We start from the raw sequence: 27,275 nt of genomic DNA, 5'->3' as shown, positions 1-27,275 counted from the left end.
ATTTTATGAGGTATGTAGTAACTACACAATGGAATTTCTGTGCTTCTGCATTACACCCTGATGTATAGTTTTTACAGGAAAAAACTATCTAAGTACCCACTTCCAGTATTTTTTATTAGGCAGATGATGCTTTCACAGTATTGAGAAAACATGAGTAAATTAGTCTTCATGCCAACACCCCGTATGTCAGGGGTGTCTTCATTTTTTGTCTTCATTTTGCTGTTGGGGATACTGAGACATCCCTGACATAGTGGTACAGCATGTGAAGGCATAACACGCCCTTGTTCAGCACCCTGACCTTGTTCTCAAGCCCTGGTTTGCTGTCTGCACAGCTCTTGGAAGGACTGCTGGCCGTACTCCAGAGTATACCCAAGTGCACCCCTCCAATTAGTACAATATTAGTTTGCCACAGTTTTTTTAGCATTTAATATTTTAGTATTTTATTATGAGCAGCATAATATTTGGTGGTGCTTGGAGAGGTGGTGTGGAAAGGCCCCGATTAGATATAGTTTAGGATTCTATTCCCATATCTCCTCTGTGCTATTTCCATTCCCAGAGTTTCTATTCCTTCTACTGAGCTGCTTCCATTATCTTTTCTGAGGGTCAACTCTGGAGCATGCATTGATTTCTGTCTGTCTCCAAGGAGATCCTCCACTTCTACACTAAATCTGCAGAGAAACAGATTTTTTTGTTTTTCTGGCAAGCTACTTTAAACTGTGTAAGTTTATAAAACTCATCTGTTAGCTTTCTGTGTCTACAGCACGAGCTTTGTTCTCCTGGTTAGGTCACTGTGAGAGAAGGGGTTGCCGTGTTTCTGACCACGGTAGGTATATGGGCTCTTTTTCTTTCCGCGTCTCACTCGAGGTTTGTGCAGTGCCTTGTACAGGTACATCTGGTATCCTGTAAATAAACTGGTATCAAAGGAGAAAGAGAAGATCGAACTGGAAAAAAGGCTGAACTAGTAGGGGGAGGAAATGAAACCAGCAGCATGGGAGAGTTATTGAAGAAGGAACAGCAGGTAAAGGCAAAATTTGCAAGGAAAATTTTAATGTCAAATATATTAAGTACCTTATTAGCCTTAAAAGTGTGGAAAAAATAAAATGCTGCGCATTAGCACAGAAAATAGAAATTCTAAGGCTGATTTTTGTCTTAGTTCATGATAATGGAATATTAAAATTATTAATTATAAAATTATCCCTCAAATACCACATAGCCACTTGATGTTGTACGTCTGTACACAGATACGTGATGCCAGATTTTTCAGTGCAGATAATATTCTCATGCCTTAGCCATTTTCAGTCTAAACATCCTCAATGAGGGGAGACCAAGTATCCTATCACAGTTCCATGATGACAATTACTTGCCAGATACTTATCTTCAGCTTTCCTCTATATAATTTGATCCCATTACTTCCAGTACTCCTTCCTTCTTTCATCATTAATAATTCCTCTCCCTTCTTACATGTTCACAGCACAGGGTATAGTCACCCCTTAGTTATCTGTAAACTAAGCCGGTAGCCTTTCCCACTTTTAATCCCTTTTTCAGAATTAACTGCCTCCTCTCCACCAGTCTGCTGGTGAGTTTTTCAGTGTGAGATGAAGGACAGAATGTCATTTCCAACATTCCGTCAGGACACTAAACATTCCTCTTTGTGTTTCATGAGGGGAATAGATTTATTTCTTAGGCAGCTGGGGCTTGCTTCAGAACTTTAAAACTGTGTTAGACAAAGAATTAGTGCTAGCCTGTACTAAAGGCAGTATGAACGGAACGACCAAATGCATGTTTTCCATCTTCAATTTTAGGGCCTTATTGGCAGCACGTAAGAGGTTCTATCGCTGACGCAGTGTACAGGCATATGGAACCTGCTCTTTGCTCCCTATTTAACGAAGACAAGACTGTAGTAAATCAGTCGTCTCAGGATGGTATTGTGAGGTTTAGCGATACATGTTCGTCAAGTGATTTTGTAGGTCTCCCTCAGAGAGGCATTGGAGCTCCATCAATGCTGTGATACCACAATTCAGGGTTCCCTTACCCACACGCGGGATGTGCCACGTAGCACATGTCCCAAGATCCTGATACGGTGGAAATCCTGGACACGTATGGTATGGCTGAGAGCCTGTGCTGCCGCTCGGATCGATCAGAACACCTCTGCAGACATACACGTAAATCTGGCAATTGGGCATTTGTATTCAGGAGAAATTCACAATTACATATTCAGAACTTCCTGGAATCCTACCAGTTCTCCTCTGACCCTGCACTAATCTTACATTTATTACAGTTTGCATTGTCTTGAAATTCCCCAAAAACCAACCAGAGAGAAAACCCTTGAGGCAGAACTTCCGTGCCATGCGGCGGGCGCGCTGGCCCGGTGTTCGGTCCCTCGCCGAGTGGGCCCTGCGGCTGAAACGGGATCTCCGGGAGAAAGCTGCCGGAAAGCCGGGGGACGCCGCAGAGGGCGCAGCTCCCGCCGGGCCCCGCTGCTGGCGGCGGACCCCCACCGGCCCTCAGCGCCCCCGGCCCCGGCTGCCACGCAGCGCCCCGCCCCGCCTCCCGTGCCTCCGCTCCCGCCGCGGCCTTGAGTGGCGGCGCCGCCAGCCAATAGAGCGAGGGCGGGCCGGCGCGCTCCCCCCGCCCCCCCCGCGGCGGCGCAAGCGGGGCCGGCGCAGCGCGTGGCGGCAACGATCGGCGGGGGGGGGGGGGGGGGGGGGCGGGGGCGCGCCCCGGCGCATGGAGGCGATGCCCTGCCAGAACCAGCGGCTCGGCCCGCGGCCGCAGGACGAGCAGCCGCCACCGACGGCGACAGCGACAACGGGCGGCGGCTCCCGGCTGATCCGCTTCGCGGAGCCCGGCGAGGACAGCGGTTGCCCCAGCCCGGACAGCAGCAGCAGCAGCAACGGGGTGGCGGCGGCGGCGATCCCCGCCGGGGAGGGCGGCGCGACACCGATCGGGCCGCAGCTGAAGCTGCTGCCCATGAACGACCAGCTCCGGGAGCTACAGACGATCATCAGGGACAAGTGAGCGGGCGGCGGCGGGGCGGGCGGGCAGCGCCCGGGGAGGCCGCGCGGTGCCGGGAAGCGTGGCCTGAGGAGGGGCCGGGCCGGGGCGGGGCGGGGGGGGGGGGAGGCCGAGGGGGCATGGCCGCCCGCCGGCCCCCCGCCCCGTTCCCTCGGGAGCCGCAGTCCCGCCGAGCCCGCTCTCGGCCGACCGCCTGTGCCGGCTCCCGTGCTGGGCGCAGCCTCCTGAGGGATGCGGCGGCGGCCGCCGCCCGTGGGCTCCCGGCGCGGCTACCCCGTGAGCCAGGTGACCCCCGTCGGGGCCGATGGCCGAGCCCGGGGGCGGCGGACGGGCCTCTGGGCGGGGCGTGCTCCCGCGCCGGGCTTGGCGCCAGCGCCTCCGCCGTGCGGCCATTGCTGCTGACGTGCGGCCCGAGGGGCGGGGCGGGGCGGGGCAGGTGGGCGCCGCCGGTGGGCGCCAGCGCTGCGCCCGGCCCCGCCCCGGCCCCGCCCCGCCGCCTCGCCTCGCCACAGCGGCCCTCGCGGGGGCTTCGGTAGCTCCGCCTGGGGGCCGTCGGTGACAAACACATTAATTCGGCGCCTTTTAAAACCTCGTACAGGTTTTTGCGTACCTCCACGCCGTGGGCGGCTCACAGCTTGCTTCCCGCATCACCATCGCCGTGCAAAAGGGCATAAAACCCTTGAGAAAGCGAGCTGTAGCTTACTGCCGCCGCGGCGTGGCCCGGCGGGAGCCGGCTCTCATTACCACTGTCTCGGTATCGTACGCTGACGGTGGGACGGGGTGGGGAGACTTGCCCGGTGGCGGTGGCTGCAGGTAGTTGTGAGCGCTGTGTCTCGCATCACATTGGCAGGAAAACTTGCCTCACGGGATGCCCCACCACCGCCTGCTCGCAGTGCCAGGCTGGCCTGTGCAGGTTTCTGAATTCTACATCAAATAAGCACATGCAGATTTCCCACAATATTCAGTCTGGCTAGATGGCCGTTGCGCTGCCTTACCAGTCCTCAGAGTACGTTAACAACCCTGTGCCCTTCTCCCCTCACACATTCTGTGAGCTACTGACAGAATAGCAACTCCATCTGTAGTGTTCTTGTGAAGTGGGTTAAGACAACGCAGGTGTAGGAGCACAGACTGGATTGAAGGTTGGCAAAGGACAGGAGCTAGGTTTGGGAATAAGTGGCAAGAAAATCACACAAGTTTGCTGAAGATTGGGACTACCGTGTCAAAGAAAATGTAAGGGCCAAGTCTTTGCAGTCTGTATTTGGGGGGTGGGGGGGTGTGTATTAAGGATTTTGAAACAAGGATGGCCACAAGAAAACATCACAAGGGCAGCCTGAGAGAGCTAGAAATAAGAAAAAGATTGGAGAAAAGTGGGACTAGCTGAAATGAAAGTAAACTGGAATCAGATGTTTGAGGAGCACGGACTGGAACAAATTAGGCAAAAATAATGGTTTTGGAACAGTATGTTGTGGATAGCATAGAGACTAGACCATGGTGGGCTGGGAGGAATGTGAGAGAGACAGTATTGGAGGGAGGCAGACAAGGAGAGAACAGTTTGTTTGCTTAGGGCATATTACCTGCAAAAGAGACTGCCTTTTTTGAAGGCAGTGTTGTCAGTTTGTGTCAGCAAGAGTCCTTGCTGCCACCATACCTTGTGAGACATGAAGGTGTTTTACAAGTCTTAAGCTGAAGTGCAGAAGTCCATGCCCCACTGCTGAACATCCAATGTGAGATACTTATGACTGAATGTTTTATTATGCCTTACATAGCATCTCAGATGTTGAAAGGATACCTTCCACTGATCACATTTGTAGCTTTGATTGTTCAGCACCTGAAAGGTGATATTATAAGGTATTAAATTTAGCATGGAACGTATGACAAACATAAGTAGTGGCCATCTATTAAAAGCACGATTTGCCTGCTGTGATGCAAGAACCATCAGCAGGCACAGAGGTGTGAAATCAAGCTTATCCATAGAGTGCTCAGGCTCTGCATAAAACCTTCTCTTCCTGCAACGCACTGGCTTTCTAACATCTGCAGTAACAGACAGGGTTCTCCCCCTTGTTTCCTATCTGTCCATCTGCGTAGTCTATGTTTTGGTATTTCCTGGTTCTTGAGTGCTTAACTTTGTAGCTAATAACACTACTACATTTTAATGCAAAGCTAATAATCATCTCTCAAAGACAATATCTAATTTTATTAGCTTACATGAGCCTTGTTTCCTTAAACTAGTGGTTTTTTTAATCTTCAAAGCATTGTGGAAAAACATAATCTCATTGCAGGCAGGAGCACACAGAGGTAGCGCAGTCTGGATCTAAGGAGGGTGATTGTGGCAAGCCCATACAAAAGATCTCTGCAGGTGAGAATGTCTGCCTGGCAGCTTCCCTGCAGAGCAGAAAGGGAAGTTGTGAGTGTGCTAAGCAGAGAGAGAGAGGGGAAATTCAAACTAGGCTTGGTGATGGCCTGTGAAAGGTTTTGAGATTAGCAAAAAGAAAATAGCTTGTAGTTTTGATATCTAGGCAAATACTAGCACTGTGGTGACTGTACCCAGCTAGGCTTTTTATTTTGTTGTGTAAGTTTTGAACTCTTGCAAATATGTTTAATAAAGTTTCTGGTTATAGTGAGCTTATCCAGAAACTAGCAGCTGATATTTTAACTCTGAAGAGTTTTTTTTAGAGTTGCATCAGCTTCATTGCACAAGACTTTGGTAAGGGGAAGTATAGAATAAGACTTGTAAATAATGAATTAAATGTACTTTATTCTGAGTGTGGCACTTCCCTGGCAGTGGAGATGTTAACTGTCACTTCCAAGCTCCTTTCCCAGGCAGTGAGGAAAACTGGTCAACATCCTGCTCAGAAAGGCAGGTGTAGGCTTTGTATGTAAGGACAGTAGGGAAACTTTTATTTTCACATTCTGTCCAGAAAGTCAGCTGCATCTCAATAAATAAGAGACCTTGGACTGGCCTCTTTTAGTACCTGTCATTCAGAAAGATGCTAAAACATGCTCAGCGGCAAGGCTGAGAGGATTTCTTATGCACTGGTTAGAAACTGTTGCAGTAACCTTTTTCCGGGCAGGTGTAATCTGCCTTAAGATGACTCTATGACCACTGTAGCATTCAAACCAAGTGCTAAAAGAAACTCCTCAGAAGAAGTATTGTATTTGTGAATAAGCAGCTTTATAGCTAAGAGGAGCTACTGTTCAAAAAATCCCATTTAAACTGACAAAAGGGTATGTTCACGTACACTGCTTGGGGAAGGGGGAAGAGCTGTGTCATCTACAGGGCAATTAGGTATCTATCACTTACTCTTTCTTTCTGGATTAAAAAAAGAGCAGGTAACACCAGAACTGCCTTAGCTTGAGGAGGATATTTGGATTACTTAATTCTGCAGAAGATGCATGTTCCAGCTACAGCAATCACCTGAAAAGGACAGAAATTAAAAGGCAAACTACTGGGAGGAGAGAAACAGAACAAAAGTAGGGAAAAACCAGTCAGTTTAGGACTTAGTGTGAAGTAAAGAAGGGATAGATACTCCCAGTACAATGCAAATTAGAATCAGGCATGCTTATGTGGAGCTAAGGATGGTCAGGCCAGAGGCAGAAGACCTCAGGGACTCTGTCCATAGTGTTAGCTGCTCAGAAAAGTGGAAAGCTCTTTCCTTGTTCCTGAGAGGATTAAAAGAAATCATGGCCTTTCAATGGAGTGACTGTCCAGTTTATAAAGAAAAGCCCACCTTCATGTGGCTGGTCATCATGTCCTGTGGTGGGTTCAGAACAGCTGGCTGAATCAGTAGTGGCTGTCTGATAGACTAAAATGACCATGTATTTATTTTGCTTCATTAAAGTTAACAAGAACTAGGTCTGTGTGCCAGAATCGGGGAGATGGATAGATCACCTCAACTTGAGTGTGCATGGGTTTGCTCGTTTTTTCCTCAGGCTTGTTCACTTTTCCTTCTAGTGAATGCTTCATGGGTGGGCAGATGCCTTTTACACTGTGTGTTGGATATGAATTTTGAGATGTGAACTTGATGCATTTAAGTATTGAACATTTGGGAACAAACAGTTACAGCCTCTGTCTAAGGGAGGGTATGATCTCAGAATCATTTCTGGCCTGCAGAGATTGGAACCAGGGATCTGGAAGCTGAAATGAGTAGTGAAGCAGTTTGTAATGTAGAGCTGTGGTTTCTGTAGAAGCAAATTCATTAGCTCAGATCGGTAGTGTCATTTTAACTCTGATTTAACAATAGACATGATGTAAATGTAGGTATTTGAAGGTTATTGTGTCTGTTATGTGAGATCATTCTGTTGTGTTCTGCTAAGGCTTCTTCTTCCCTAGGGAACTGAGTGAACAATATAGAAATGAAGACAGAAAAGCAGTAGGGCACGCAGTCCTGACTGCTGTACAGAGTAGGATGATTCAGGAGTGTGTAACTTGCCTGTGATGAGTAAAGATGACTACTGTAGGCAGGAAGGGTGAGATCCCTTTCACATACCACCCCCCCAGCCCACGCACTGAAGAAAATTAAGTACTGAAGTGCTGCAGGTAGAACATGGTCCTGTTTCCCAGTTACATCATCTCCACTTAATGGCAACAGTTCATCCAGTGTCTTAAGCTTTCTTGTAAAGGCCTTTTACAAATTCTGTTTAGGGAAGCGGCTTTTTTTCAGTCTTGCCTTCACAGTGCCCTGGGTGTCTCTCAAGAAGTTCTGTAAGGTAACTAGAGAAACAGGAATTACTAAGGTGTCAGAGCATGACCTGCATAGCCTACAGCCATAGCAGTGGTTATAACTAGTACCAAGTGTTAAAGCAGGAAGTAACCCTGCAGTTTGTATTACTGTACATTCCCTAAAAAGTATATCTTCTCAACTCTTTAAGACACACAATGTGACTTAATTGTACATCAGCCATACTTCCATACCTTCAGAAACAAAATGAAACTAATTTCTATTGCTTAACACAATCTTCGTGTTGTTAGCCCTGTGCTACAAGTCAGGGTTTAATGCCTCATTTTTTTAAGCTGTTATCTTGTTACTTGATTAAGAAGCTGAAGAAGTGTCTAGTCTGCCATGGCTCATTACTTTCTACACTTCTATCTGGTATTTAAGGTGAACAGTTACAGTGTTTTCACATAAGCCTTTTTTGTCTGGCCCCTAGCAGTTCTCATATGATGTGGGGCTTGAAATCTGGTCACAGCTTTCCAGCTGCTGGTGTGCAAGAGGTCTGTCATTTTTCAGTATTACTGTTATTTTTCTCTCATTTTTGTGCACCAATGCTTTCTGTTCTCCCCCCCCTCAAAAACCAGGCATAACTGCCTAAGGGTCTTCAGTGAACTGTGCGTAAAAACATCTGTGTCTCTTTGCAAAAACAGATTAGTTAATTTAAAGCCTAGTAATCTGTATTAATAACTCATAGTATTCGCTCTAAACATGTATTGTTTTGCAGTCAAAACCACAGTCTTGACATTGTTGGGTTTGTCTTACCACCCATTCACAAAACATGGCCAAATTTTCTGAAATGCCACAGCCTGGAATAACCTGGATGCACCACCTACACATTTTGCTACTTCAATTTTTAAAAAATATTTATACACACCACAGGTGGAAATATGAATCCCTTCAAAAATCTTAATAAAATCAATTTGTATAATTGTAGCAGTTTGGGGATTGGGGTTTTTTTTGAGCATTGCCTTTCTGGTTAATGTTGAAGTAGCAAAAAGTTATGAATATCCTGTCATTACCAGAAAGAAGGAAAAAAAAATCCCAACAAAACACTGTTAATAGTGTATTAGCACAAGGAAAGAAATTGGCTTAGGCTGACACTCTTTTTAAAACTTTTTTTAGCGTGGCTGAGTTACCAGCTGCCTAGGAAATAAGCAGACAAACCTCTTGACTTTCACTCATGTAAACGTAAGATGTTGCAGAATCTTGGGGATTAAATGCAAGACTCTATGGTATTTAAGGAGATATCCAGAGTATCATGGTTTGAAAGTAAGAGGGGTATGCCTGCTGTGATTAATAGAAAATTTCATTTAAAAGTACCTGCTTATGATGTTGATGCTTCGTCTGAGTGTTTTCAAGGCTAGCATAGTGTAAGTGTTGGCTCCTTAATTGGAAATTTGTCCTACCCTTGTGTAGTGAGAGTTGGTCTTGACGTGGGAAGCAAGGTGTTAAAAACTGCTTTTAAAATTCAAGCTTTTAACATGGCGTTCATAGGCAGTATGTAGCAGGAGGAAGTGAGCTTGTTCTGTCTTCTGAATGGGCCCAAAGCTGCGCAGTCACACCAGCGAAAGGTTGCACCTAAGCTAATACAACAGCAGAGAGGTGTTCTCATGGGAATACTCGTTAATCCTTGCTCATTTTAGTCTCAGGTTCACTAATCTAGTCACACTATGAATGAATTCCAGATAAGATATGGTATATATCCTGCTTATCAGGTGTGTTGGTCTCAGGGCTAGGGATCTGTGTTATCATTGTCCCCTGGTTTCTGATTGACTTAAGAACAGGCGGAGCAAAGCTCTCTTGCTCAGAGCTGTAGGGAATGTACCAGGTTGGTGCACATCTGAGCTTGTGAGGTGTTTTGGAACTGAACTGGAACAGTAGTACAATAGAAAACCTACAGAATATAATCCTTATGTTTCCATGCTTTAATTGCTACTGGCACAGTGCAGCAATGTTGCCAGTAGTAAGAGGCAAACCCCTGCGCTAGCTCACTGCATCTCAGTCTTTGCCACCAAGCACAAAGCCCGTGAGGCAGGATGTCTGTGAGATAAATTTTGTGTATGGTAGGAGACTCTTCTCTGAACTGCCTTTAGTATATATTGCCCTTGAATTAATATTATATTAAGCAATGTCCTTAAAATTATTCCCCAATTTAAAATATAAATTATTACCTTTTTCAGGAAATCCAGTAGAGGAGACTTCGTATTTTCTGCCGATCGTCTGGTAGGTGAAGAATTTCTTCTTCTTTGTATCATACTTTGTAACTCTTCTGTAAAATGGATCTTTCAGGACAGAATAATGGTGGTGCGAGAGCAACTTTTCTACACAAAGGAAATTGCTGCTTGACAGCAACTTTCTGTGTAGGGACTTCTGTTCTCTGTTATGGACTGCTTTCATCTCAAAGGGTTCCAGAAGCCATGTTATTATCAAACACAACTACTTCAGGACAGAGAGCAGTAGTAAGAAGAGAATACTGTTTAAAAACAGATGCACAGAGGCTAGAGATAATTCAGTTTTACTTTGAAACACTACTTTTGATCTTGTGAACAAAGCTGTACAATTTCTTCCAGTCTAGATATTAACAATCGCTTGCATGCAGGAGTGCCTCCTGGCACATGTTGTGTATTAGATTAGTAGCTCTGGGTGCATCCACACGGGGAATTTGGTTTTGGCCATATGGTACTTGCTAGCAGGGACAAAGCAGTTTCAAGTTTTCACACATTTTAGTAAGTCAGAACAAAGACTGCTGGGAATGCAACCTTTACCTCATCTAAATTACATGCTTACAGAAAACCACAGCACGCCCACACATATACTTCCTTGTATTCATGAGGGTGTTTGCTGTTTGCAAGTCCATGTTTGTTAACAAGGAAAGTCTTTTCTTTCCCCCTCTAGCAAAGATGAGGCCAGAGACCATTCAATTAGACCATTTGCTGCAGCAGGCAGGTTTCCTGTGATGAGTCCAATCTTAATCCATGCCTGATCCAGGCTTGCTCAGGGCTTTAGATATGGCCACAACCTAAGATTGTGACTGCAGTGGGTTTTATTTTGCAGCTTTTTCACTTTCCCCCCTGCTTTTTCCTTCTTGAGGATGTTTCTTGCATTCACCAAGAACAGTAAAGGCCCAAGCCAACAAGTCCCATCACTCATAACGTGTGGATCAAGTGACTGACTGGAGTGCCTTCCTTGCCAGGAGTCCTTCATAAGGGACAGGCAGAAAGTCGCAGCCCCAGCTTGGTTCTGTGCCAGCAGTTCTCAGCAGATACCATTTAAATAGACACGTGTCCTTTACAGTTCATTGGATGAGTGAGAACAGCCCAGGAAACATCCACCACCTGTGAAAGACTAGCTCAGCTACGTGTCATTCTTCCTGGGTTTTGTGGTTTCAGGTTCTTCATGAGATTCAGGAAGCCAGTGAAGGTCAACACCACCAATCCCACACATTTACAGGGTACAGGTCTCCAGTGCAGGGGTCAGGCCCCTTCCCCACTAGTACTCCTTTCACAGGAAGGGTTTCTGGTTAACATTCTTATTTTACGTTGTATTAGGTTCCCATCATGCTGCACCATTTAAGGAGCATTCATTCCTGCCAGCTGCTTTGAATTAAAGAGAAGCACTATATTGCTAATGTGTATTTTAAAAAAGAGATAAACAATGACTATTCTAATACTGACAGGAAAACCCTTAACAGTCTCGACTGTACCTTATTGTCATTAATTAGTGTGAAGGATCTGTCCCACCTACCTTCTCACTTGTTTATGTGAGAAGATGTGTCTTTCAGTAGAAGAACACTGGTGCCTTCAGTCTCAGGATTAAAGTGACTGAGTCAAAAGACTAGTCAAAAACTCTACTTGCAGAGAGACAGGAGGAAGAGGAGGAGGAGGAGGAGGGTAACAGAGCTGGCTTCTGTGCATATGCTTCTTAGAGCCACCAAATATGCAATGAGTCAAGCGGAAAGGGGGCTGACAATTCTGAAGGATGTGTTTCCCATATGCAGTTTTGCTACGGTGGAAATATTACTCCATGGATTTCTTTTTCAGTCTTTTCTCCCGTTATATGTCCGTTGCACCCTTTGACCCCTTCACTGATTTAGTCTGACCACCACCCCTGAATATGGCTGCCACAAACCCAACTCTAGGAAAAAATTGTGGTACTGAAATGACTAAAAATATCTTCAAAGAGAGTTTGTAAATTTAAGGGACTGTTTCCATTTCCTAGCAGAGGCTGCCTGTGTGCTAGGAACTAGGGCAGAACGGAAGAACAGAAAAATCTTCCAGTCTGCCCTGCCCTGTTTCCGAAATAAGAAGTGTCTGAAGTGAGCAGTATACTTGCTCAGTCCCAGGAGCAATCACCTCATTTCTGCCATCATATGGTGACTTTTGCTTAACAGGTTTCATCTTTGGCTTGGCAGTAGCTTTCCTTGAGCAGTTCTGGTCTGTGAATCTTTATCTCACTAGCAGAGAGAATTTTGACATCTTTAGTACTCAGAGCATCTTTGCTGGGCAATCATTCTGGGTTCAGATGAACGTGTTTCGATAACTTTGCCTGGGATACAGCTGCAGGGCCAGCACCAGGGGAGAGCTGGAGTTCTTCTGGCCACTCGAAGCTGGAGGGGTGCGTGGCTTACTCGCTGCACCTCCAGTAGAGATGTCCCTGCTGAACTGGGCCGTCTGTGCCGTGGGAAAGCGCAGGTGCTTGGCAGAGCGTCCTGTAGTAACCACAGCTGGCAGGTGCCAGAAGAAGAAGGTGATAAAGAGATTTCTAGATCTGCTGACTTGTCTTTGGGCACTCGCTGGTGCATATACATTGCTGCAGCTTCTGTGGCTGTTCTGGCAGCCTGACTGCAGTTTAGTCATAGAAATACGGATGTGACAATAAGCCTCAGAGCCTAGCTGATGGGAACTGAGAGACGGTGAATTTTCCCTTTTTCTCACTAGTATTTTCTGTCAGCAAAATGAAGATGCATTGGTGCTTCACTCATTTGCTCAGAAAAATTTGCGATGCCTATGCCTGCGAGATACAAGTAAAGTCAGTTTTATGATTGCAAATGAATCCCCCCATCCCCCCAATCTTGTTTTGTAATGCCTCCATTTGATCTGTGGACAAAACATAGGCATCACCCCCAAAAGGTCTCTAAATTCAGTCCCTAACTACTACTAAAGAGACCCTTTAGACCCTTCAGGCTGTTAGGTGTTCACCTAGTACTTGTAAAAACTACTAACATCTAGTAGCTTATCTCCATAGATAACAAATCCCTTTAAGCTGACTGATCTCTTTGGTTCTGCAGATCAGACTTGTGGTTGAAGAGGGACTGAATCAACTGCCATACACAGAATGTACCGTGACCACTCCAACAGGTATATGGGAAATTACTCCTCCCCTAGATAGGACTGGAAGTGGAAGCTTAACTAACATAACTGTTACAAGAATCATAGAATGTCTCGAGTTGGAAGGGACCTATAAGGACTGTCAAGTCCAGGTCCCCACTTCTCGCAGGACTGCCTAAAACTGAACCACGTGATGAAGAGCATCATCCAGACGCTCCTTGAACTCCAGCAGGCTTGGTGCCAAGACCACTTCTCTGGGGAGCCTGATGCTGAAACAGTTAAACATTCAGGGTAGAGTACAGAGTTAAGGTCCCTTCTGGTATTGAAAAAATAGAAGGTGCATAATGACACAATTGAGCAAAACATACAGTCATATAGTTGTCATTTTACTGAGGTTTTAAATTGGCCTTGCAAAACCATGATGAAGATTTACAAGTGTATGTGCGAGATCAGTTTACTTGCCTATACTGCAACGTTGAGTTAAAACTGATGACATTTCACATGCCCATTAAAGAAAAAGTACTTGGCTCAAGCAGTTTTGCCATGCCAGCCTAAATCCATCTCTGTTTGCAACTGGGGGCCAGCTGGGAATGATAATAAGCAGGAAATAAAAACTGGCTGTCTGACACTAGAGGAAACCCATTGCAGTAATTTTGGTTTGCTCCTGTTAACTGTAACTATACATAAGGTCACACGCATTACCTCAGAGGCAGCTGCTTAGTGCATCGGCAACTTGTTGCAAACCCACAGCACACCCGTAAGACATACACCAGGTAAATCCTCTTCACCCTGAGAATTCCATTTGCATTTCTGCAGGGTGAGAGTGGCTCTGTACATTCACACCCTCTTCCTCTCTGCCCTTTTCAGTAAATCATTTGTACAACTTTACTTTTAGTTAAAGATGTACTGAAAACACTCAATTCTGAAACTAGACAGGGTTTAGGAAGACACTCAGGAGGCACAATCACTTACCTTTGCTCCTCTTCAAATGAACAGCAGCTGCTTTACTTCTTGAGCATTGGCATCACATCTGTTCCAGGTCAGTCAGTGATGGACAGATTGATGACCATCTCCTCTCTGCATTACACAGTTTGATTGGCAGGTCCCCTGCAAGTAACATCACTTGGAAGCTCTACAGTGCTTCTTGAGTGGACTGCTGCCCTGGCCGTGGGCCAAGACTCTCGGACTTTGCCCTCTGGGCACACGTTGCCATGGTGAAAAAAGACTTGGATTCCTGCCCCTGCTCCCAGCCACACTGTGGGTAGAGTCTTACTGTCTGAACCCATCTTAGCTCTGCAAGCAGGGTGGTTGCCCATTCACGCCAACACCTATGCCCAGTGAAGGAGCTAAGATGGCCTTAGGTGAGCTCTTCAAGTAGGAAGTGTCCCTTGAGAACTCGGATGCCTCTGCATGAATTCCTGCTTACCTATACTCAGCTCTTCCCCTCCAAGCATTTGTAAGAATCCAAAGCAGAGCTGATTTCTGCTCTTCCGGGCTCAGAAACAGAACACCCCTCAAGGACATCAGTGAAGCACCCTATTTTTTCTCCTTTAAGGGCCTTGGGACTTTTTTCAGTCAGGCAGGGGAATATGCAACACCTGTAAGGAACCACATGTTCCTCCCAGCAGTGGTGCTGGGCAAGCTCACTACCAGCTTCTGGGGTTAGATCTGAAGAATGATGACTGTGACAATCTTGCTTTGCTGTCTTTATTTTTGAATTAATAAGAGACCTGAGCTCGCAGTACTGATGATCGTTATCTCTCTCATATGCATACCATTGCCCACTTTTTTCTTTCAGTGATTAAGAGCACAATGACTGTAGCATTGTAGCATCATATTTCAGTTCCAACTCTGTCACCTGCAGCACTGGACTGCATTTACCTGACTTCTTAGGGGACTTACTGTCTACCTTTATTTTGCATAACATCTTTCACTTAAAATAATCACAGAATACCTGAGTTATAAAACACATACTTGGAAAGAATCACTTCTGTGCCAATTTTCGGACATGACTTTTAAATGTAAAAAAAGCACAAGTTCTTTACCAGTTACGTTGTGGCCCCGTTCCCGTGGCTTGTTGGAGGGCCACAGGGTACGGTGTGCAGATGGGTTCATGCCACCTGCTGAGAGATGGGGACCTGCTGTTGTCCCCTGGGTATTCAGGGGAATCTCGGCTCCATTCACACCAAGGTCATTTAAAACAGCATCCCCCAAAGGGGCATTAAGATGGGGCAGAAGGGAGCAACCGCTGCCACTGACATCTGGTTTCTTTCCTCTCACAGGACACAAGTATGAAGGAGTCAGATTTGAAAAGGGGAACTGCGGAGTCAGCATAATGAGAAGTGGTAGGCAGTTTCTAGTTGTTGGATGAGCACTGATTAATGATTTGGAAACCTGTAAGCAAGTTCCTTTCAAAAATGGGCAACAACACTTCTCTACAGCTAAGTTGTACCCAAACCTGCCAGTTTTTACTCTTTCTTAGGTTTCCTCAATCACAGAATGTCAAGTAATATGTTTATTAACTTCTTAGGAGACAACTGTCCTTCCTTGCTTGCCGCCAACTACTTCTGCTCAGAGACAGGTCTCCAAATAAACTGCTCAGTGGTGGCAGAGTCACTGTTATTTAGCCCAAAGCTGCAGAAACCTTTGTATCTATGATGTAAAGTCCAGTGGCTCCACAGCTTCCTGCACTACATTTTGCACCGTGGTGTCTCTGGGCAGAGCTCACAGATGTTCTTCAAACCCCACATGGTAGTTTTGATGTTTCCAGCTCTCGCCTTTGAGAGCTTACACTGCTGTGTGGGAACACTAATACCCAGGAGCTAAGTAACACCAAGTAGACTCATTTTTCTGTCTGAACAGAGGAAAAAAGGAAAATACCTTCAAGTGTTTTCAACACTTGGAACCAAGAAAAAAAAATCTCCTTTTCAGAACTCTTCACCAATACAATATTTGGACTGTCTATTTAATTGTAGCATCTTGCAACTGTGCCATTTCTTAGCGTGTAACAACTTGTTGGGTTTTTTTGCTGCTCATTTTGAGGAGAGGCAATGGAACAAGGTTTACGAGACTGCTGCAGATCAATCCGCATAGGAAAAATCCTGATACAGAGCGACGAGGAGACGCAAAGAGCAAAAGTGTACTATGCTAAGTTTCCACCAGACATTTACAGGAGAAAAGTTCTACTCATGTACCCAATACTAAGTAAGTGTCTTCCATCATTATGTACAGTTTGACTCATCTGAACAGTCAGTGTGCTGAACTTAAAGGAAAATTTCCAAATTTCAGGGGCTTTGATTAGGTTTATTGCTTGGTTTAGGTGACTTAGTAGGGAATTTATCAGGCTGCGCCAGAATACGTATTAGTCAGCCTGCACCAGCATGAATGCAGAGCAAATCATCTGGGCATGCCTGCGTTTGTGAGAGAAGTTGAAGCATTAAGACTTGATAGAAATTTAATTTTTTAAATTTTGCCAGGAGAAAAGACTCCAACAGCCTTTTTCTCATGCTGTTAAAAGACATTTTTGGATTAATGTCATAATCCTAGGAGTAAATTATTTTAAAATTAAATACAGTTAATACTACCAAAAAAAAAACAAAAACAAACAAACCAACTGGTAAGCATGGTAAGGAGTTTGTCAGGATGAAGTAACTTTTCCAGTCTAAGATTTCATTCTGGTTCTACACATGGAGCTCTTAATTGCCATTTTACTATTTTAGATGAGCTTTCTTGCCTGAGGGCTTTAATAAAATCCACCAACTTCAGTGCTTAAAACCTGGCAGAGTTGGCTGTTTCAGAGTAGAGATTAAGTTCCTTCATCAGGAGACAGAAGTTTTCTACAATTAATACATGCAGAGGTGACAGTTTTCCAGTGGGAAAGGACAGTATCATCATTCAGTCACACACCAACATTAACACAGATAGTCTTGGATGGCCAGGGACAAGTTCTTCAACCAAGGTTGGGGGGAAAGAAAAAAATCTCACTTTTTCCCCTTTTAGGTACTGGTAACACTGTCATTGAGGCTGTCAAAGTTCTTGTAGAACATGGTGTACAACCCAGCGTCATTATCCTGCTAAGCCTGTTCTCCACACCTCATGGTAAGTTGGGGGGCACGAGGGGGACAGAGGAGTGGCCCCAAGCACACTTAATGGGGAAGAGTTACGTTAGTCACGTGTTTTGGGTAGCGGTGAAGAGCTGTTCCTTTGCAAATAACGATAGCAGCATCACTGTGCTCAGAAGAGGGGGGGGTTTGGTTTTTGTTGTTTTTGGCTGAATTGTAAATGTTTGGTGTGAGCAGTGAAGTGGGCTAGCAGAAAGGAAAAGGCCTGTTATACCTAATGACAACACTGCAACTGGTAAAGTATTCCTAAAAGCAGGAATTTGCAGCACTGCCAGGTACAGAAGATGCTTCAGTGGCTCACAAAGCAATGCCCATCCTGCTGTTGCTCTGGGCCGTAGCAGCCCACGGATGGTGTTGTGGTGTTCTGCCACCAACAGAACACCAGTTCTGTAAGGGGCATGAGGTGAATGAAGCTATAGAACTGTTCCTGTCTGCATGTTAAAGGTCTTAACTTGTAAAAGGGGATCTAAAAAAGAAACATCAGTTTCTGCAAGGTAGGAAAATGGATCTTCTGCATTGTTCTAAAAATTAGCCATGGCAGAAATCATTATCAAAATAGTCAACTGAACTGCAGAGCATTATCCCTGGCAGTCTGTAACCACTCTGATGATTAGACTGGGACTACCATGTACAGTAAAGAAAAGAAAAATCCACAATAGAAAACCCAGAAAAGCAATCCACTAAATTCAGGAAGTTTTTCCTCATAGACAGTCAGCTAAGGCAGAAACATGAAGTGGAGATAGAAGAACAGAGACTGACTTACCTGTGGATTTTTGCTAATTGTGATTTAACACATAGTGCTGAAATTCAGCTGCAGCGTTGTAGTCATTATTGCCTTTGTCCTCTCTCAAAAGGTGCCAAATCTATCATCCAAGAATTCCCAGAAATCACCATTTTAACTACAGAAGTCCATCCTGTTGCACCAACACACTTCGGACAGAAGTATTTTGGAACAGACTGACACACTTGGAACAAATGGATATGACTGTATGATTTTACAAGAGGCTTTTTTCTACGTTTCATTATTGTTGAGTTGGTTGAGGGCATGCTTAAAAATCTTTTTGGCCAAAGGCGGAAATACTTGATTTAGATCAGTTCTGGTCAGTTGCTGCCTGAACTCTGAGTCGGGTGCAGCAACAAAGCCCTCTCTCATTACAAAGTCAAGCATCTCAATGTTGGGGTTGTATAAATTGCTAAAATCTCTGCTTTAACTTATTTATTCTTCTATAGCCGGTCTTGTGGCTGCTTGCAAAAGCAAAATAAAACAACTAAATCACAGAGATGTGCGCTTTATTTCTCATGGTAATGTTTACATCACTCCAGGTCAGCTGCTACAGCCACTCTGAGCCCTTCCAAAATGACAGGTGCACTTAGAACTCGACTGAGTTCTTAGCAATCACCTTGAATTTCTGGCAGAATTTTTAGTCTTTGGATGGTGGCCAAGAACTAAAGATACAATTCTGAATTTTGCTCTGTATAGATTATTTTCAAATAGGAAAACGTCCATGGTTGTTTTGCTCAAAGGTGCTGCATAAAGCAGCTTCCTGTTGCAGTGCACATGCCCTGGCCAACTGGGTGGGAGCAGCGCTGCCTGCAGAAATTCTACACACACACAGTACTTCAGTTTTGCCTCTTAAAACGTTTGTGGTTGACTGGGTATCACCAGCCCTTCTAAAGAAAGGAAAGGTGTGGCCAAAAGCTGGACTTAATTTCTCGCTCTGCAGAGCAACAGGGCTTAAAGTCAAAAGGCAAATATGGTCCCCATGGCTTAGCGCCCTTTCAGCATACTCAGTGCAGTAGTTCTATTGATCAGATTAAACATAAATCTGCAGCCAAATACTTTCTTTGGCTTTAAATCCCCTGGCACCAAGTAGACAATAGCCAACACTTAAACTAGCTAGATCTTACCTTACTGTAACTTCATGAAAATTTATACATAAAGACAATATACTCCATTATTACTCTTTAAATACATCGATATTCTAACAAGTGCAGGATTACAGAATGCCATCACAAGCAGCGTGCTTCACACCTCTCGTCAACAGAATGCAAAGGCCCTTCCCCACTCCCAGCGGTCATTTCAATTAACTGAAGTTGTGTAAGGCTTCCAGAGAGACAATGTTTTGCCTGAACATACGCTAACTCGTAGGAAATAACCATTCACAAGTATAGTTAGCCAAAAATGGTTTTAATGCAGTCCTTGCCTGCAGTACAGTATAAACCATAATATAAAATGACAAAGCAGACCATACAGGATATTCAGCTGTAGAAACCATACAAACACTTGGAAAATGCTAGTGAAACGTACACAAAGCATTCGGAATAAAGTCAGAATGTTTGTTGGACAGTAAAAACGAGTATTCAAAGCTTTTGTAAAAACCCATTTGATACCAAAAGTCTCAATGCCGGCAGCAGCATTAAACTCCTAAACCCGACTAAACATCCCAAATGTTGTCAGCAGACCAGTTGTGACATCCACTGGAAAATATCTACTTCCTATTAAGTAAGGGGTGAGGAATTGGAATTGAACAACATAGCTCTGAGTGGCACGTCCTCGGCTGAGCAGAACAGTTGATTGTCCACAAGATACTTACAAATGCCACCACCAGCCCGTACTGGTTATCTAAAGAGCAGCTGAATGCAATAACCAGTCGATACAGTGAAATTCATGTTCCTTTTCCAGTGGTGCAGCAGTTCTTGGCACGGAGCGCACTGAGCCAGCCTTCCTTGCCATGAGAAGGGCGCTGCACTACGGCCGTTGCCAGTGCAGGGAGTCTGACCCAGCGGGCGAGGTAGTACACTGCTTCCCGAACGGAGCCTGCTCATCCCAAAACAGCTCCTGCAGCTGGTGCTTTACTCCACCCAGGTTTTCCTGCCAAAACACCAGGGAGCGAAACCGGCTCGCTTTACCTTGAAGCAAGGTAAAAATCAACTTCTGATGCTGAACTCTAACATACAGATAGGTCTGCGATGATCTGAGCCTGAGATTTAATTAATTTTTATCTTTGAGGGACCCATTTTCACAACAAACATAAATGAGTCACTTTCAGATGAAAACCAGCCGGACAGAATAATTTATAAAATAACATGACCTTTTCTATGTTATAAATTACTAGCAAAAGAGAAGCTGTTAGAATTCCCTGCTCGAAGAACGCAATTAGGAATTCCTCTGGAAGAGCTCCTGCTTAGAGAGCCGGCGAGCACAGCAGGAGGTCATACCTTAACGTAGTTACTGCAGAAGAGAACCCCCACACACGGAGTTAATTCCGAACAGCACAACAGGTTCCACCTACCTCCTCACACAAGCTCTTCAGCCATGAAACCCATACCTCCTCCTCGGGAGGCCCCTCTGCACCAGCCCAGACAGTTCATTACATCACCCCGATACCAGATGCTGATACCGGGAATTTCTCTCCCCCACACATCCTAGAGGCTCCTGGATCCTCCAGAAAAAGGCAGGGGAAAAAAATACCCCACCACTTTCAAGAATCCACTGGATTTTCATTTCTCTTTACAAAAGGAAGTGCTGATCTGAGACCTTGCCCAGTTCAGAAAGGAGAGAGGACAATTTTTTTGCTGGTTTCCAGGCTTCCCATGGGATTTAGCCCAGGTTTAGCTCAAGAAAAATTCAAGTCTAATAAGTACTGGAAGAGCAGGAATGCCTCCAGGTAAAATACCTGCATGCCATACAAGCTGTTTGATACCAGCATTTGATGCAAGCAGGCATTTCTTTTTAAGCACAATTGGAGTAAGAAGCAAAGATGATCCCTTTGTCCTTTTTGTTGGATTTTTTTGGTTGGGGTTGTTTGTTTTTTTTCCTCCTTAACATAACTTTTCTACTTTTTTTTTTTTTTTAACAGTGGCTGTTACCCACTAAAGTTTTACAAATGCTGCTGTAAATCTTAAAACCTCATACAGAAAAAAAAAATTATTTTAAGCAGCATGAAAGCATAACCAACTAGCAGGCTCATAATTGAAATGTAAACTTACATTTTATTTCACAAGGTTTACATTCCAAACTGAAGCTAGAAAATGAAGAAACAAGATTTTTAGGAAAGAGAAAAGCAATGCAGGCAGTTGGATTCCACTGCTCTGAGCAAAGCAAGCTGAGCCTGAACAATGAGAATCACAAACCGATACCTGACAAACATTAAGATTAGTTACAAATAAAATACATGGCACAACTGCTTAAAATGACACCTACTCACCTTCTTCATAGTGTCCAAAAAACCAGCACAAACAGCTGAAAACTGATAATATTTTAACTACACAGTCAGGAGGAAGAGGAAAGACTCTCAAAGGGAGATGGAAAAAGGACAAGAAGAATAAAACTGCGTAACAGTGGGTATGACCTCAGCGTTAATTACCAGAAAAGGAAATAAAGCATTAGGCTGGAAGAGCACACGGTAATGCCACAGCCATGCAATGCTTGCTGCCAAGCTGTTTGACAGACCATTACTTTTAATGAAAAAAGCCACTCTACCATGCAAATGCTTTAACTGATGGTTTCAGAATGAGTTTAATTTTGCAAGTGTTCCGTAGCAAAACAGAAGCTGATAGAATTGGAAAAATATCAATAAAATTAAGGTATTTTCAAGTACTATGGATCAATTTCAAAAATTTGTACCACAGGAGTCACTGAAATGAAAATGTGACCCTTTGAGTTAATTAATTCTGGCTTAATAAACGAGGTCAGCAGTGCCTCCTTCACCTGCTCATGCAACTCTTCCGTGAGTGAGCCAGCTATGCAAACAGAAATCTGTTCTGCTGGCGTAACAACTACGTGGGAGGCAGCCGGTCCCTGAATACATCTTAGCACATCCTTCTTTATATCAAACTTTGAGGAAGAAAAGGTAAATTATTCTTTTTTTCCCCTGACACTTTACATTCGTATTATTTACAGACTTTATGCATCAGGTTTGGTAACTAAGTTGTGCTTTCAGTCCACACCAGCATACAGAACTAAAAAACTACAGCTAGTATAGATTTTTCTGAATCACATTTCTGGTTTGTTCCAGGAAGTAAACATTCATTACTAGAGTGCTATTGGGAGGCTTCCCGGTTCTTGTCAAGGACAGCACACAACATGCACTAGGTACAGCCTACTAAAACCATACAGTATTGCTTCCTGTTTAAAGCAATACAATCTTATTCTACTCCAAAAATTCAGCAAGAGGCAAAACAAAATTGCAGTGCAGTGAGGCTCACAGAAGTCCTAATTCCTTGGACAGGACTCACTGGCCAAGGAGAGGATTTACCACATTATCCATAGAAACATCAATATGATGTTTTCTCTCTTTTTTTTTTGTTTTTGTTTTTAAGAGTACAGTGTACCTGAATGTAAATGGGAGAGAAGGGGGAGAGGGGAGGAGGTGGTTGTTAGAGGTCAGTTATTCCGGAGCATTAACCTGGAAGTGCAGGGATGAGACTGAGTGGCAGGTAGCCCAGTAAAACCCAGCAAGAGTGTTCTTTCTTTCACACAACAACATCCACTTGGAAGAGTTGCTTATAACACAGAAAGTCCTCACTCACATGAAGGACGTGAAACGCATTTGTAAAATGCTGAAACACAGACAACAAACAGGCCAAAGGCAAGGTAGAACATGCTGTACCTGGGTTGAACTCTCACACTTCTGTGCCCTGACTAAAGCCAATCAAACCATGGTTGTGTCCAACACTTTCAGAGACACTCCTGGTGAGTCTCCGACACCTGCAACGCTGTCACTCAAGCCATAATTATTACTACCTGATGACTGTTGGTAGAATTACAGACACCATCTGGTGGTCCAATTCCAGTTTCCACAGTCTCACTGAAATAACCCTGACAGCAGCAGGCACCACGGCTGCTAGCTGGAGGCCTGGGCAGCCTCGTGGCTGTGTCAGGGGCGCTCGTTCTCCCACCAAAGCCACGACCCTTGGCTACATTAAGCTAAGACAACATTCTTCTCTGAATACAGATGCTTCTCCACCTCAAGCTCTACTGGCAGTATGATGGATCCACTAAGGACAAAAGCCATTTCTGACCCTCAGCTGAAAACCCCTTCTTTATGCTTTATTCTGTAGCAGAGATCTGATGCTAAGCCAGAGAAAACAGCCCCTTGGATGGGGTTGAGACAGTTGTTGTGCTGCTTCCACACTGCACCAGGCTGTGGTTCAACAGCTGAATGAGCACTACGGTCACACAACTTAAATCAGCATCAGAACCGAGATTCAAACCTTAGGAGTTTACCAAATTTTTTGGGCGCAACTGGATTTATAGCACCTAACTAGGTAGAGACTGACAGTAAACATCATGAGAAATCCTTTGGGCCTTTTCCACAATGCATCATACAGACCTGTCCTACAGACTGCACCAGAGACAGTGGAAATGGGTTTCACCACTTAAAGAGCTATTTGCATGTTCAAAAAACTACCATGCCCTCGGCTGAATACTTTCTCTCTTTTGTGACCTGCAGCAGTGACTACAGCCAGCCCGAGGAATTTCTGTTTTCCAGTGCATCTACCCAGCGTATTCAACAGAACTTTACACATTTTGCATTTATCACATTCTTTGTATGCAACTTTTTTTCAGAAGCTAAGGAAAAAAAGTCCATTTAAAAAGTAACTAGCAGCCCAGCTTTAAAACCACAGGTAGCAGGGGGTGCAGTCAAAATTACTGCTTTTACGCCGCCCAGATTTCTAGTTAACAGCCTTTTTAAAGGCCAAAAATACTAATTGGAAAAACTGTATGCTCCTTAGTAGGCCATCTGCAATTACGTTTGCAGCATCAGCTGCGATAATGCACCAAGGAAAAAGATCTCAACATCAGTACTTTGAGAAACACTAAGTTTCCCCACAGGGATCTGACTGTTCATTTACATGCTGCCTTGAAGATCACAGACACGTAATGTCTCCAGCAAACGCCACACTGACGCTGTATTCCAGGACACCCACCTTTCACTGCAGCTTTCTGCACTCAGCTTTAATCCCGGGACGCAGAGGAACCCGCCCGACTATTCTGTGGCACTGGAAAGCAGCATAAACAGTACAAATGCCGGGTGTAGTGTAAGGATATCTCCTCTAAGTAAGCAGAAGAGAACAAAATGGAGCTTGTTCAGCCACTCAGACACGCGTTTTTTCCACGTTTTGCTCTGCCTCATTTTTACACAACTTTTGTATTTGCTTCACGTTTCATTCTGAAGCTTTCAAAAATACGATGTGTGAATATTGATTGGAAGTGGCTCAGAAGCTCTCAAACTATTTATTGTTTCTACCTGGACAAGAGCTTGTTATAACCAAGTGAGGCTGAGCTGCTTTTAAGGAAAGGGTAAAATCAGCAGTAACTAATTCCCAGAAAAGTTACTGAGGAAGTTACTTGGAAACCTTTAAAGCTGTTTCTACATCTGAGCTGGATAGCTGCGTTATCATAAAGACATCTGTTTTAATTAGAAGACAAAAATCTGATTTTCTATACTACCTAATGAACAGTGCTGCAGCTAGCCAGTAGCCAGGGATACTGCCTGCAGACCTTGTAGTGCTGCTGCTGCTTGGCAGGGAAAGGACACTGACAGAATGACACGGCTGTAAACAGAACCAAATCCAGAAGGGAGACAAGAACCTGCTCAGAAAGCCCCTGTAAATCCTCATGGCTTCAGACAAGCTCTGATACTCCTATCTTAAAAATACACTTCAGTCGACTGACACAGAAAGTCACCGAATCATCTTCCTGTTTATACAAGGAATTTAAGAGTTTTAAAAGGCACAAATAGCACCTCTGTTGGTGCTAGATTCCTATACATTTCCTCTTGTGTTTAGCTGCCATCTTCCTCTCAAGCTCCTGCTCCAGAACATATTTTGCCAGAAATGAGGCGATTAATTCTGCTGCCACCTTTCATCAAGCGCAGGTCAAGGTCCACCACGAGATTTACATTAGAAGTGCAGGTTTAGATTGATAGGAAAAATAGTTTCAGCACTCAACAGCTGCTTGATGACAGAACCACCCAACAGATCGTTAAAGTGTTAAAGTGGCTGAAGCAGGAACGTTCAGCATGTTCAGTACCACTTTGAGAAGAGAGAGTAACCTATGCTGAGCCTGGGAGAGCCCACCCGGACTCCTAATCACTAAATTTCAGCAACAAGACATTCTGCAGAGGTTGCTGCTTGCTGTACACCCAGCTCTAGAGGTTGATGTATAAAATATCTGTCCGCAGGGCACGGTTTATACCAGGTAGTTAGATGTCTGCTCTTACGGACAGAAAATCTCTGCAAGGCTCTTTGGTTTCACGAACACGTTTCCACTGGTAGCAGCGGCAGAATAAACACAGGAAAAAAGGATTTAGTATGTAGGCAAGGCCTTTGTCACCAAAGAGATACTTATCAGATAATTTCTCATGACATGCACAACTGCTTCCGTAGTCACTGTCAACACAAATGGGCTGATAAACAAACACAAGAATGGGAGAGAAAATGGTAACAAATGATCTTAAAAGGCAGTATACTAATACTTTAAGCATGCACCAAATTCAAACATGAGTGATGGAGTTGCCAGGTCAGAATCATGCAGATAAAAAAAGACTCAGGTCTAGAAAAATGCATATAATCCTGCCAGCAAATTCTCAGTTCCATTTCACAGAATAAAAACAGCGATGCATTCATTTGACTGCAAATAGCGGAAAATGAAGAAAAAAATCTGATCACCTCTTAGTGCTGAAAAACCTTTAAACCACCAGTCAATACATTTACTTAGGAAGAAGTTTGAAAAAATTCAATACATCAATTTTCTTGTCAGCATTATGGGACTAAAACCACCTTTGTGGAGCGTAAACTCCAAACACTGCTGTTGGAGCTAAACTTTCAGTGCACATTTCCAACTCATGTGTTTCGAATTTACGTCTTCCCTTCCGACTCCATAAACACTCAAATTTCCATCAAACACTGATCCAGGAATGAGCTGATATTTTAGCCCTAGGAATTAATGCAAACTGTACTGTCTCAAGTTCCCTTTTGCATTTTAGGTGCCTGCAAGTAGGATTGGGCTTAAAGGGCACTATAACTCAAACTCTAAGACAATTACACCCTCCTAAAAAATTAAAAAAAAAAAAAAAAAATCTATGGCCACAATATTCTTGAATCTTAATACTGGCAATGTGAATATTTTGATTTCATACACAGCTGCACATGTATATATGCATGTTCAGCACTTTTTCAACACACATCCAGCTATTGGTTTAGTGCCAAATTTAAGTGGGTCTGTCTCTCACTGAGTTGAACTGACTCAGACAGAACTTTAAACGCATTAGAAAATGCCACTTGTCAGAGAAGGTTGGAGAATCAGTCTCAAAATAAATACCATCCCAAAGAATATTATGGCTTGGAAGAATTTCAAGAACTTGAGTCCCTGATGTTTGCAAAATGAAAAGGCCTTTGGAAATGCACTCACATCAATATTTTTACCTATTTTGAATAAAAAATATATATTATTTATAAAATAAAGAGAGCAGGCCAAAGAAGATTGGCCAGAATCACTCTATAAAACTGTTCTGTTCACTCCATAACTTAAACTTATAAAGCCTTGAAACATCTGGATAGCAGGATTTCTGGAGAAGCACTCTAGAATGCAGGTTCCAATCAGACGATACTTCATGATGTTTTCTCATCTTGAAGTTCCACTTGTTTTCTGCCCCTCAAAACTGAAGTCCATGCCAAGAGAAGGGATGTTGACTCCTGAGAGGGAAGCTGAAATTCAAATAAAGAAAAATGTGCAACTATAAGCACTGATCCGACGAGCAATAGATGACTGTCTAATCTTGACTTCAGCATCATTTTAAAGCCATGTGGAACAACAGGGAGAATGCTGTCTTTTCATGCGGAATGGCAGTATGTGGTCCTCACTGACCATCGACAGAAATAGTACTTTGTGGTTTTTCTTCTCAGTGGAAGAAAATGGAATCGCGTCTATAATATGCAAGGAGCCCATTTATAAAAATCTTGAGTTGCCCTATTTGTGTGCAGGACTCAGCAGTGGATTACAGTGCTTTGCCATACAATATAGTTATTCAACGCCCACAGAAAATAGAGGGGCAAATTCTATCTGATTGTTCCACCTTCTGCAAGCCAGACAG

General features: G+C 44.0%; 2 protein-coding genes across 4 annotated transcripts in view; one reads left to right on the top strand and one right to left on the bottom strand.

Annotated features, from left to right (window-relative positions):
• The first annotated feature begins 2,700 nt into the window (after nt 1–2,700).
• UPRT (uracil phosphoribosyltransferase homolog) lies at nt 2,701–18,453 on the top strand. Of its 2 annotated transcripts, XM_074835349.1 has the most exons (7): nt 2,701–3,014; nt 9,908–9,950; nt 13,015–13,084; nt 15,337–15,399; nt 16,097–16,258; nt 17,054–17,152; nt 18,030–18,453. In XM_074835349.1, exons 1-7 carry the CDS (start codon nt 2,728–2,730, stop codon nt 18,134–18,136), a joined length of 831 nt encoding a protein of 276 aa, XP_074691450.1. In that variant the 5' UTR covers nt 2,701–2,727; the 3' UTR covers nt 18,137–18,453. The 2 variants fall into 2 exon arrangements, with proteins under 2 accessions (XP_074691450.1, XP_074691451.1); XM_074835350.1 differs by lacking the exon at nt 15,337–15,399.
• Nucleotides 18,454–19,347: 894 nt separating this feature from the next.
• The window catches only part of ZDHHC15 (zDHHC palmitoyltransferase 15), a 30,061-nt gene continuing 22,133 nt past the window's right edge, over nt 19,348–27,275 (bottom strand). The window contains exons 12-13 of one of the 2 annotated variants that reach the window (XR_012624632.1): nt 21,384–26,889; nt 19,348–20,047 (exon numbers count right to left, since the gene is read on the bottom strand). The gene's annotated coding sequence lies outside the window, so the exon portion shown is untranslated. Of the gene's footprint in view, nt 26,890–27,275 lie in introns of both variants that reach the window. The other variant, XM_074835348.1, reaches the window with a different exon arrangement.

The sequence above is a fragment of the Strix aluco genome, chromosome 10 (genome assembly GCF_031877795.1).
Source record: "Strix aluco isolate bStrAlu1 chromosome 10, bStrAlu1.hap1, whole genome shotgun sequence".
NCBI classification, from domain to species: Eukaryota; Metazoa; Chordata; class Aves; order Strigiformes; family Strigidae; genus Strix; species Strix aluco.
The sequence above is the reverse complement of the archived record's forward strand: the minus strand, read 5'-3'. Positions and strand labels throughout refer to the sequence as shown.

What these genes read in the sequence shown, in the direction of transcription:
- UPRT (XM_074835349.1), top strand. Translation starts at nt 2,728, where the DNA reads ATGGAGGCGATGCCCTGCCAGAACCAGCGGCTCGGCCCGCGGCCGCAG. An exon ending in TATTTTCTGCCGATCGTCTG is followed by an intron (nt 9,951 to 13,014) that starts GTAGGTGAAGAA and finishes TTGGTTCTGCAG; the next exon opens with ATCAGACTTGTGGTTGAAGA. An exon ending in TACCGTGACCACTCCAACAG is followed by an intron (nt 13,085 to 15,336) that starts GTATATGGGAAA and finishes TTCCTCTCACAG; the next exon opens with GACACAAGTATGAAGGAGTC.